Here is a 13,104-nt window from a genome sequence, read left to right as displayed (position 1 = left end):
GCATTTTTTAAAATTCTGGGGAAAAATGTATGTCAGCATGTGTGTGTGAAGGGATATGTACCTGTGAGTGTATGGATGTAAATGAGTTTGTGTGTGTGTGTGTGAGAGAGAGAGAGAGTGCAGGTGTGTGAGGATGTGTGTGTATGTGAAGGTGTACAGGTAATGTGAGAGGGTGTGTGTGTGTGTGTGTGTGTGTGTTGGGGGGTATGCATGTTGACGAGCATATGTGTGCGTGTGCTGCAGGAGGGTGGTGTGTATGCATGGGTGGAGGCATATGTGAGGGTGTACACGTGAATCTGAGACTGTATGTTGTGTAAGGGTGTCTGTGCGGGGGAGACGTATATGAAGAAGTGTGTCTGTGTGAGGCGGCAGGAGTGCGGTGTGTGTATGTGAGAGTGTATGAATGCAGGTGAGAAGGTACAGGTGGATGAGAGTCTGTCCCTATAAGGGGCAGGAGTGTCTGTAACAGGTCTGTGGGAGGCTATGCGTGTGTCTATATGAGTGAGCGTGCTTGGGGGGTATGAGGACACAGAGAGGGGGTGTGAGGAAATGTGTGAGTGAGTGATATGTCTGAAGAGATTTGCATGTATTTGTGCATAAGTGTGTGTGCACATAGGTGTGTTTATATACATCTGCATACACAGAAGTAGAAACCTTTCCTTCCAGGAAAAAAGAAAAACTGGAGGAAAATATTTTCATAATAGTAATCTCTAGTGGCAGAAAAAGAGGCAAATTTTATTTTTGTGACTTCTTTTTTACTTCGTAGTCAGAAAAACAATGAACATTTTAGTCTGTTTTCTTCATTCCAAAGATATGTGACAAATATTGTACCTTTCTGGAAACATGTAAAAATGATAAAAATCTTGACTGCTGAAAGGTTTCTTAATAGGAACGTGTTTGAAAATTGGAATTTTCTTTTTTAACATATAACCAAATAGATCTCTAAGTCTCTGGTTAATTTAATAGAAGGAAATCCTGCCTTTAAATCTGAGAACCATATACATGTTTAATTTTTCATGTAACTAATGTAAGGCCCATTCATGTCATGCTGTTACAGGAAGCTAAAGTGCTTTAGGGTTTCCAAAGCCTCAAAACATAAACATTAACAGGAATTATCAATGATGGAAGGGCTTAGGTAATTATTATCTTTTTCTTTTAGTTCTTGTTTTTTGACAGGTGGTTTTTTTAAAAAAATAATGCTCCTGTAGGGCTTATGTAATAAGGTTTCTGTCAAACTGATTTAGTAGCAGGTTGTTTTCCTAAGTCGGTGCAAAAGGCCCTGAGTTCTTTCACTTATGCTCCATGGTCTCTGAGCTGCCCCATTTTACTAATAACATACGAGGTTTTCCCGATTCTAGGCTAAATCTTATTAATAGTTTGTGGGAGTAAATGGCTGAAGTGTTCTTCTATTTTTAATTTATTTCAACCTTAGATGTTTTCTTAAAGTGATTTGCTATCATCAGCATCAGGCGTCTGCAGCCCAATTTATTTTGTATTGTTATCTGTGGGCTCCATGGTATGCACATAATGTGAATCAGTTGCTTGGAGTCCTGGGTAACTAGTTTACTTTTATGTAGATAACAATAAAAAAAAAAAGGGATTCTGTATACCATACCTTTCCTTTACACTTAAAAAGCAACCCCAGCTATTAAAATACACACAGGGCAAACTCTATTACAAATGCTATTAAGTTTGGCTGCAGAACATGTATCACTGAACCATGAGTGAGGATTCAAACCCACAGATGCTTTTTATTGTCTGATTAGTGCTTCTTCATTTGTCTCAATAACACATCTATCAAAAAGATTCACTCCAAACAACAATACTTGGAAACCGCTAGTAAAATGTTGACAGTCTTCAAACCAACTATGACCCTTTTTCTAGGGCAAAAGAAAGAGCAACGGGGCTGAACTCTGCCACATCAGACCACTGCTGGGGTTCAGTGGACACTTTATTTTCCCACTTGAATTTGAGCTCTTCTGAAAGGTCACTCCTGCCGATCTTGCGGAGATGACGAGCCAGAAGGCGAAGTTTGTCCGTGGAATTTGGGAGTGATCTTTTCCAAAAGCAGAGAAGTTCGTGGGTCTGTTCTGTGAGATCATCAGGGTTCTTCAGTTTGATGAGCTGAACTGTGCTGCGACGAAGGGGGAGGGCTGAGGAGAGACACAGGACGTTTTCTTCTGAGAGCTCGCCTGCCAGCCAGTAGAGCAAGTTGTCCCACAGGGCTTCTGCCAGGCACACGTGGGACACTCAGTGTTAGGACCCTTTCATGGAGGGTGTGCTCATCTAACCCTCCAACTGTTCACAGGAAACTTAATCTCTGGTTTGGCCTCTGAGAAGCAGAAAGATTTGGGACCACCCAGATGGACAGTTGAGAGCCTTTGAACCCCTGCCCTTTCTGGGGTCTTCTTCTGAGGGAACCACCTATTGTAAAGGGTTAGAAATGCTTCTCAAATTTTAACTTCCCTGAGATCCAGTAGGGCTCATTAAAATGGTGTTTAGGCCCCCACTCCAGATAGTCTAATTAAGTAAGACTAGGATAGGGGCATTTTTAACAAGTTCCCAGATGATGCTGATGCTGAGGTCCCCAACCACACTTCAAGTAGCACGATATTAGAAGACATTTTTAGATTCAAAAACTACTTCCCTTAATTTGTACTAACCTGATGCATAAATTATAGCAGCAGCTAGTCAATCCTCATGCCCCAACCCCCAACTACACACACACACACACACACACACACACACACACACACACACACAAACTCACCAAAATTCAATATCCAAAGAGAAATTCTGTGGAAGGTCCATTTCACCAACATTCCCCCTGGCTTCTGGATTATTTAGAGCTACACACATCTCTGAATATATCCTGTAAGTTCAGCATACCCCTTCCCTTACCCTGTGACTCCTGGCTACCACCTAAACTCAAGATTCCAATTTTCTGTTGTTTGGTTGTTATCTATTTTATTGTGTAGTTTAAAATCCATCACTCTCAGCAAACCCCTCAAGCCCTTCTCTCTCCTTGCACACATCAGCCCTAACCTGCATCACAGTCATTTTCTCCCACTCATGCAAAACTCTGCTCCATTTTCCCCAGTTTGGTGTCAGAAAAGAATTCTATGTCTGCCACCTTTTACTCTGTTCTTTCCGTCTACCTACTCACATAACTTGCACCTGCTTTTACACTCTAAATCATGCCACTTTTCTGTGAAAGCTACGCAGGAAATGGAGCCAACACATCCTTCCCCTCCACTGCCACTTTCAAACCAACAGTCTGCTTCCCCCTTGCAATATATTCATTTTAATGTCCATGCTACATGGGTAGGCTTTCCTCTCCCCATCCACATCATCTGTCTTCTGCCATTGGCAGGCAGCAGCAACAGCAACCCTGTTGATAGTCAGTCATACCTCTGACCACATGATTTCTTAATCTTGTCAACATCACTGACCTGTGTGGTGTCTCCATATTAAAAACTGACTTACATGGCCAGTTCTTATGTTTCATCAGCAGCCAGAACTATTCCACTTCCATGGCTTCAGCTGCTCAATATTACTGCCCTAAACTTCCACAGCTTCTCTTCCTTTGTTCCTGCTTAATATGTTTCTTGCCCCATCACTAATACAGCAAGTCCTTTGACGCACGCAGTCATTCCATCATCTCTGCCTAATTCCATACTGCCCTAATGATCAGCTGTGTAGGTCAATAATGGTCTTGCATCCACCTTAAAATCTGTTGTCCTCTTTAGCTTTCAATGTTCTCAATTTGTCAATCGCCAATTCTGTCTTACTCACATTGCAGTCAAATACAGGGATGCCCAGGGTTATGAAATGATACTGAATGTGATCAACAAGTTCTATGCTTTGTACACAATTTAAGCCTTTAGCAGCTTACAAATCCATTAAAACTCTGTTTCTTGAATTCACTTTAAACTTTTCCAGAGCAATGACATAACACTTTCCTTCCATCCTTAAGCCCCAATCTCACTCTTATTCTGTTTCACTCGGCCAGTGTCAGTCTCTCCTAACTTTCCCCAAAGCCATTTGACCTGAGTTCTCATAACCTCATTTTCATTTCAAAATCACTTTCTTACAGAATCTCACTCCTCCATGTTTGCTGGGTGCCATCCTCACAGTGTTTTTCATCTAATAATTTCCCTTCACAACTCTTCCTTAACCTCCTCATCAGGTTCTTTCCATTCTTCCCACAGGCACTCTCAGGCCTCCCCTTTCCTTGCTTCTGCTGCTGTTTCAAGCTCTCAGGCTATCTCTCCCCGTCCTTTTACCATAAAATCTTTTCATGCCTATTGTAAATCTGATGCCTTAAGTCCATCACTATCAACTCACTCCTTAAGCCCTTGCTTTAGAGGTTATATAGCCTCTTTAAAAAAAATTATTTTATTAAAATATAGTTGATTTACAATGTTGTGTTAATTTCTACTGTACTGCAAAGTGATTAAGATATATATATATATATTCTTTTTCATATTCTTTTCCATTATGGTTCATCACAAGATGTTGATATCCTCTTTTAAAACTCTATTAAAGCCTTATTTTCCAATCTTTTTAGAGCCCTCCTAAATACTACTTAGAGCAACTGATTCTCAGTCTACATCTTCTCCGACTTCCACAGAGCATTTTACTCCTTCCCTCGGGCTCCATGGCCTGCCCTGCTCTTCCTCTTCCCTCTCTTTTCCCTTTGCTGACTGTCTTCCTCCTGATTGTGCTGAATTACTGCTTCCTATCTCAGGCCCCTTCTATTTCTGTCCCCTCCCCTCAGTGAATTCACCAACTGCCTTAACTATCTCCTCTACGTGAAATATCCCATATCTACTATATCTTCAGCTTTGACTCTGTTTCCCTAAATCCTGGTACAGGCCTACCTTATTTTCTTGTATTTTGCTTTATTGCCCTTCATGGATACTGTGTTTTTTACAAATTGAAGATTTGTGGCAACCTTGCATCAAGCAAGTCTATGGGCACCATTTTTCCAATGGCATTTGCTCACTTTGTGTCTCTGTGTCACATTTTGGTAATTCTCACAGTATTTCAAACTTTTTCATTATTTTATTTGTTATGGTGATCTGTAATCAGTGATCATTGATGTTACTATTGCAAAAAGATTATGACTCGCTGAAGGCTCAGATGATGGTCAGCATTTTTTAGCAATAAAGTATTTTTTTAATTAAGGTATGTACATCGATTTTTAGACAGAATGCTGCTGCACACTTAACAGACTACAGTATAATGTAAACATAATTTTATATGCACTAGGAAACCCAAAAATTCATGTGACTCGTTTTATCATGATATTTACTTTATTGTGGTGGTTTGGAACCAAACCCACAATATCTTCAAGGTATGCCTGTATACCATTTACAATATTCATCTCCTAATTGTCTTTACCAGTTTATACTAGAGCCAATTCAAATTCCACATTTCTAATTTTTCTTTATTGGGGTATAGTTGCTTTACAATGTTGTGTTAGTTTCTACTGTACAGCAAAGTGGAGTTCCCTGTGCTATACGGCAGGTTCTCATTAGTTATCTATTTTATACATATTAGTGTATGTATATCAATCCCAATCTCCCAATTCATCCCACCCACCCACCCTTTTAGCCCTTGGTGTCCATACGTTCGTTCTTTACATCTGTGTCTCTATTTCTGCCTTGCATTCCTCTGCACCATTTTTCTAGATTCCACATATATGCGTTAATATATGATATTTGTTTTTCTCTCTGACTTACTTCACTCTGTCTGACAGTCTCTGGTCCATCCCACACTTCTAAAATTGAAATCAACTTTTGTCTTTCCCTCTCTCCACCTGATCCTTCACTCTGTTCACTTTCTTAGTGAATGTGACCACTCAGCTGAGTATGCTAACACATGAAAGATTATTCCCATTTCTCAAAGCCTATTTCTTATCACCTGTACTCAAGTTTTACTGGTACTAACCCTAAACATATCTTAGATATTTCCTCCAGTTTCCAGCCTTACTGACTCAATCTTAATCATGTCCTACCTCTTTTTTTCTGGAGTACTCCAAGAACCAGGGTTCTAACTCATACCCCTGCTATCAGCGTAGACTGACTTTAGTTTCCTACACAACTAATAGAGAGAAGTGTTCAAAGTTTAATCTGATCTTATTCATTCCTTGTTAATACATCTCTTGTAGCCTCCTTCATTGTCTGAACTTCTTAATTTGCATTTAAAACTTTCATAGTTTTGTCCTGCTCTAACCTCATCTACCATCATCCTGCAACAGCTCAGATGGCATTGGTCATGCAAGACCACATTGTATAACAATTTAGGACTTCCTGGTACACTTAGGAAAGATCACTATACTCTTGTGGTTGTTGACAATAATAGTGGGAGTACTTTTATTTGAACATCAAGTTCTTCAATAGTTAACAACATTATAAACTTGCTGGGCTTTCACCTACTGCTATTGTTGTTTTACTGGGTTTTTTTTCTTTTCGTTTCTGGGGTTCGGGCTTTGGTATTTTATGTTTTGTTTTTGCTCTGTCACCTGCTCTCTCTTTGAAAATAATTTTATTGCCTCTGAAAGAGTGTATAACTCTAAGGTTTATTTCTAACCTACTCACTTCTAATAATTCAGCAAAGCTTGTATATTTTCTGTACAAGTCCATAAAGATAACCCCTGAATGAAATGTTAAGCCATCAGTGGTGAGACTGACACAGTAGTCAAATGCATTCAGCGATGTCTGTTGAAGACTAATAGATTATCACAGTAGTAACAATTAACATCACAAAATGAATTGTTTCAAAGGCTAAAATAGAATAAAAGTGTCAAATTCTACCCTGAAATATGCATCATTGTTATGTAATTGTATTACTTATAACCACAATCAAATTTTACATGTTTCCTATGTGGTTTCATACCTCCATATATACCTCTATTTAAAATCTATTTTAAGATTTGAACCCTAATAATCAACATTTCAGGACAAACTGTAGTAGTCTATTTACCAAACAAAGTAATTACTAGTTATCTTAGTTCAATAATACTTAGTAGAATTCATATTTCTTGTAGATTTTAATAAAATTTTAACTACATCTACATTCAAGAATGTTTTTGTTTATATGTGCATGACTTAAAAAGGAAAACTCATTTATTAGGCTGATAATAAATGATTATTTATTAACTTATTGTTAATTACAAAGTTCTCTATTCTTTCTTACCAAAAGATTCACATAACATATAAAATATAAGAGAAAAATAGCACCATCATAATGAAGACAGAGCAAGTATTCCTTACCTAGAGGATCTGTAGAAATTCTTTTGGTACTCTGTGGGCGGTTGATTAATTTTTCATGCTTTAGGGAGAAAGGGACACAGAATAAGCAGAAGAAATCATTAATTTGTGAACAAGCTACATATAAAAGTCCATCTGAACTTCACCCCTATTTGGAAAAGTCCTGAACTGCATGCCTTGCAAAATTAGGTTGTGTATTTGTGCATGCATGCTCAGCAATTGCTTTCCTAAGATAAGGCAATATATATTAACCCAAATCTTTCAGAGAATTTAAATTTAGGAATGCACAATTAAATATTATTTTAGCATTCACATTAACTCTCAATAAACATTTTCTAAACTAAAATTTAAAACTGTTAATACTAGCTAACAAAGATCAAGTTACCTCTATGCTACAAACACAGTATTTTGTAAAAGCTGTCATGGGCCAGGCATCTTGCCTCAACACTCAGCAACAGGCCTGGTACTTAATGGGTACTCAAACATTAGTTTTTGTGAATAAATGAGTGAATCAGGGTGCAGACATGGTGCTAAAAACAATCAAATCTTTAAGCAGGTATTATTCTGAAACCAAAACTTTGTCAAGGAGAAATCAAATATATAATCATTACTTTTCTACACTGTCTGCAGTTTGTTCTCATTAATATGGGATCATGAAAACAGCACAGGAGGTAAAGTAAAAACATCTGGGTTTGGAAACCTGCTCAGTGCTCTGGACAATTGATTTCCCCCCTCGGTCTCAGCTCTGAAATGTGATTTCTTATCATGCACACACACACATCAAAAAAGCCTGAGCGCAACTTTATTTGTAATAGCCAAAAATTGGAAACAACTAAAATGTTCTGCAATAGGTGAATGACTAAACAAACTATGGTACATACACAAGATGGGATACTCTTCAATAATAAAGAGGATAAATCATTGATAAATGCAACAATTTGCATGGACCTCAGGGTACTGTGCTGAGTGAAAAATTGCAGTCTCCAAAGTTCACATATTCTGATTCCATTTATGTCGTTGTTGAAATTACAGAATTATAAAGTTATAGAACAGATTAGTGATTTCCAGGGGTTAGGATAGTGGTATAAGACCATAAAAAAGTAGCACAGGGGAGGTCTTTGTAGTGCTAGAATAATTGTGTATCTTGAATGCAGTAGTTACACAAATCTACACATCTGATAAAATGTTATAGTACTATACATAAACATTGTATCAATGTTAACTTCCTGGCTTTGATATTTTGCTAAAATTATGTAAGGTGTAACCACTGAGAAAAACTGGGTCAGAATATATAGCGCCTCTCTGTACTATTTGGCAACTTCCTGTAAATCAATAATTATTTCAAAATAAAACAAAATTTTTAAACATTTACTCATAGCAATGATACCAGAATGATGTAAGTGTTCTATGTTAATGCATAGCACACTGGTTCATAAAAAACACTCAATACAGGTTTATTAAATCTGAATATAATATTTTGTAGGTATTCTTGTCATACACATTACATAAACATGTATACACAACTTCCATTAAGGCATATGAGCAAGATGGCAGCATAGAAGATCCTGAACCCACCTCTCCCCATGGACACAACATATCTACAACCACATATCAAATAATTCCCTCAGTAAGGGACTAAAACTGGACGAACAATGCCTCCATGACAAAGCATAAAAGGAAAACATTGAGACAGGTAGGAGAGACAGAGATAAAAGTCTCACCAAGGAAAAATCCAAAACCCAGCCACAGTGATCCACAATCAGGAGAGATCATAAAGTACAGATCTTTTCCCTGAGAAGTGAGGGAATCGAGCTCTACATCCAGTACCCCAAACCCTAGATCCCACACAGGAGAGATGAGCCCCCAAAACACCTGGCTTTGAAAACCAACAGGAAATATGTCCAGGAAAACAATAGAATTAAATGGAACAAAAAAACCTCTTAAAGGGCTTGTACAAAGCCTTCCTCAACTCAAAATCAAGTGTAAAACACCAGGTTAAAAAACATATGGACCATAGGTAAAGGGGGCTGACTTACCACTCTTTCAGAGAGGAAGCCACCAGTTGGGATGTTCGCTGGGGACTGAGACACTGGTAGGAGCCATTTTTGTGATCTCATGCTATCTTGTGAATGAGGGCACAGGTGGATGCCATTTTGGAATTGTCCCTCTAAACTGTTACTGCTAATGGGGGTACCCCACTGAGAACTCTGCCCATTCCTGCACCTCAGCCAGCCCTCACAGCCAGCTGAACAATAGCCCCACCCACCAGTATGCACAGTAGTAGCAGGTGGGCCTTGAAGCTGGTGGGAGTCCAGTTCCACCAACCAGTGCCCTGCAGCAGCAGCAGCTGGGCCCTGCCACAACAGGAAGGGGATATCTCTCGACACTTGGCTCTGGTCGCCACATGGGATTATGCTTCTGAGTCCCACAGGACATTTCCTAAAAAAGACCATCCTTCAAGACTGGGAGAGATGGCTAATCTACCTAATACATAGAAACAAACCCAGAGAATTAGAAAAAATGAGGAGAAAGAGAAGTATGTTACAATCAAAAGAACAAGACAAAACATCAGAAAAAGAATTAAATGAAATGGAAATAAGCAATCTACCTAATAAAGAGTTCTGCATAATTGCCATAAAGATGCTCACCAAACTTGGGAGAAGAATGGATGAACACAGTGAGAACTTCAACAGAGACAAAAAATAAAATAAAATACTAAACGTAAGTTATAATTGAACTTAAAAATACACTTAAGGGATTCAACAGCAGACTGGATAAGGTAGAACAAATCTCTGACCTGGAACACAAAGAAATAGAAAACTGAGACTGAGCAGGAAAATGAAAAAAAAAAAAAACAAAAAAAGAAAGAAAAGGAATTTTTAAAAGTAAATATACCTTAATATACCTTTAGGAAAACATCAAATGGAATAACTTTCACATTATCAGGGTCCCAGAAAGAGAAGGAAGAGAGAAAGAGCCAGAAAAATTCTTTAAAGAAACAGTGGCTGAAAACATCCCTAATCTGAGTAAGAAAAGAGACATCAAGGTCCAAGAAGCTCAGAGATTTACAAATAAGATGAACCCAAAGAGACATACATCAAAACACATTACAATTAAAATGGTAAAAGTTAAGGATAAAGAGAGAATCCTAAAAGTAGCAAGAGAAAAACAACTTGTTACATGCAAAATAACCCCCCATAAGTCTATCAGCAGACTTTTCAGCAGAAATTTTACAGGCCTGAAGGGAAAGGCATGACATATTCAAAGTGCTGAAAAAAAATTTTTTTCCAACCAGTAATTCTCTATCCAGCAAGCTTATCATTCAAAATTGAAGGAAACATCAATAGTTTCCAGATAAGCAAAAGCTAAATTCCATCACCAGTAAACCAGCCCTGCAACAAATATTAAAGGGACTTCCTTAAGCTGAAAAGAAATGGCACTAATTAATAGTAAGAAAACATACAAAAGTAAAAATCTCATTGGAAAAGGTAAATATATAATAGGGGTAGTGGATCAATCACTCGTAAAGCAAGTATGAAGAGTAAAAGACAAAGGTAGAAAATTAAAATTACAATAATTAGTTAAGGAGTACATAAAATAAAAAGATGTAAAATGTGTCATCAAAAATAGAAAATGGGGGTGGGAAGTAAAAGATAAAGATTTGGAATGTGTTCATATTTGAGTAGCTACCAACTTAAAACTGGGTACTATTTACATTGAATGTTCTATGTGAGCCTCACAATAACCACAGGAAAAAAAATAATAGTGAATACACAAAAGAAAATGAGAAAGAAATCTAAACAAAACACTAAAGAAAACTACCAAAACACAAGGGAAGAGAGAAAGATAAGAACAAAAAAAACCTATAAATATAGCCTGAAAACAATTAACAAAATGGCAATAAGTACATACCTATCAATAATTACTTTAAATACAAATAGACCTAATGTTCCAATCAAAAGATATAGAGTGGCAGAATGGATTAAAAAAAAAAAGACCCACCTATACACTGCCTATGAAAGACTCATTTCAGAAGAAAGGACACACAGACGGAAAATGAAGGAGCAGAAAGATATTCCATGCAAATTGAAATGAAAAGAAAGTGGAGTAGCTATAGCCGTATCAGACAAAATAGACTTTAAAACAAAGACTGCAATAAAAGACAAAGAAGGGCATTACATAATGATAACAGGATCAATCCAGTAAGAAGATATAACATTTATAAATATATATGTACCCTACAGAGAAGTACCAAAATATATAAAACAAATAATAATGGACTTAAAGTGAGACATTTAAGCAATACAATAATACTAGGGGATTTTAACACCTCACAACAATGAATAAATCATCCAGATAAAAAATCAATAAGGAAATATTGGACTTAAATGACACATTAGACCAGATGAACTTACTAGATATACACAGAACATTCTATCCAAGAGCAGCATACACATTCTTTTCAAGTGCACATGGAACAATCTCCAGGATAGATCATATTCTAGGCCACAAAACAAGTCTTGATAAATTCAGGAAGACTGAAATATTATTGAAGCATCTTCTCTGACCACAATGGCATAAAACTGGAAATCAACTACAAGAAAGAAACTGGAAAACCCACAAAAATGTAAAGATTAAACAACATGCTACCAAACAAACAATGGATTATTAGGAAATCAAAGAAGAAATATGACATACTAAAATCTATGGAGGGGCTTCCCTGGTGGCGCAGTGGTTGAGAGTCCGCCTGCCGATGCAGGGGACACGGGTTCGTGCCCCGGTCTGGGAAGATCCCACATGCCGCGGAGCGGTTGGGCCCGTGAGCCATGGCCGTTAAGCCTGCGCGTCAGGAGCCTGTGCTACGCAATGGGAGAGGCCACAACAGTGAGAGGCCCACGTACAGCAAAAAAATAAATAAATAAATAAATAAAATAATAAAATCTATGGAAAACCACCAGCAAAAGTGGTTCTAAGAGGGAAATTCTTAGAGATGCAGGCCTACTTCCAGAACAAGAAAAATCCCAAATAAACAATTTAACTTTATACCTAAAGGAACTAGTAAAAGAAGAGTAAACAAGTAGAAGGAAGGAAATTAGTAGAAGGAAGGAAATAATAAACATCAATGCAGAAAAAAATGAAATAAAGACAAAAAATAGAAACAATCAATGAAACTAAGAGCTGTTTTTTCGAAAGATAAACAAAATCAACACATCTTTAACTAGACTAACCAAGAAAAAAAGAGAGAGCACTCAAATAAGTGAATTCGGTAATGAAAGCTAAGTTACAACTGATACCACAGTAATAAAACAGATCACAAGAGACTATTCTAAACAAATATATGACCAAAAATGGGCACTCTGGAAGAAATGGATAAATTCCTAGAAACATACAATCTCTCAGGGCCGAATTATGAAGAAATAAATCTGAATAGACAAATTACTAGCAAGGAGATTGAAGCAGTAATCAAAAAGTTCCCAACAAACAAAAGTCCAGGACCAGATGGCTGCACAGATGAATTCTACCAAATATTCAAGAAGATTTAATACCTATCCTTCTCAAGCTCTATCAAAAAATTGAAGAGTTGGGAACATTCCCAAACTTGTTTTACAAAGCCAGCATTACTCTGATATCAAAACCAGTCAAGGACACCAAACACACACACACACACACACACGCACACAGTCCAGACCAAATCCCTTGATGAATGTAGATGCAAAAATCCTCAACAAAATATTATCAAGCTGAATCCAACAATGTATTAAAATAATCATATACCACAACCAAGTGGGATTTATTCCAGGAATGCAAGGATGATTCAATTAATCAT

General features: G+C 37.5%; 1 protein-coding gene across 1 annotated transcript in view; it reads right to left on the bottom strand.

The window, feature by feature from the left end:
• Nucleotides 1–1,866: 1,866 nt before the first annotated feature.
• The window catches only part of DTHD1 (death domain containing 1), a gene marked incomplete at both ends in the record, with an annotated part of 77,758 nt that continues 66,520 nt past the window's right edge, over nt 1,867–13,104 (bottom strand). Inside the window, 2 exon segments of the mRNA XM_079723237.1 lie at nt 1,867–2,228; nt 7,281–7,338. Of these exon segments, the coding sequence (XP_079579363.1) occupies nt 1,867–2,228; nt 7,281–7,338 (420 nt within the window).

This window comes from Hyperoodon ampullatus (genome assembly GCF_949752795.1).
Source record: "Hyperoodon ampullatus genome assembly, chromosome: 1".
Lineage (NCBI taxonomy): Eukaryota > Metazoa > Chordata > Mammalia > Artiodactyla > Ziphiidae > Hyperoodon > Hyperoodon ampullatus.
This window is presented reverse-complemented; position numbering and strand designations above follow the sequence as displayed.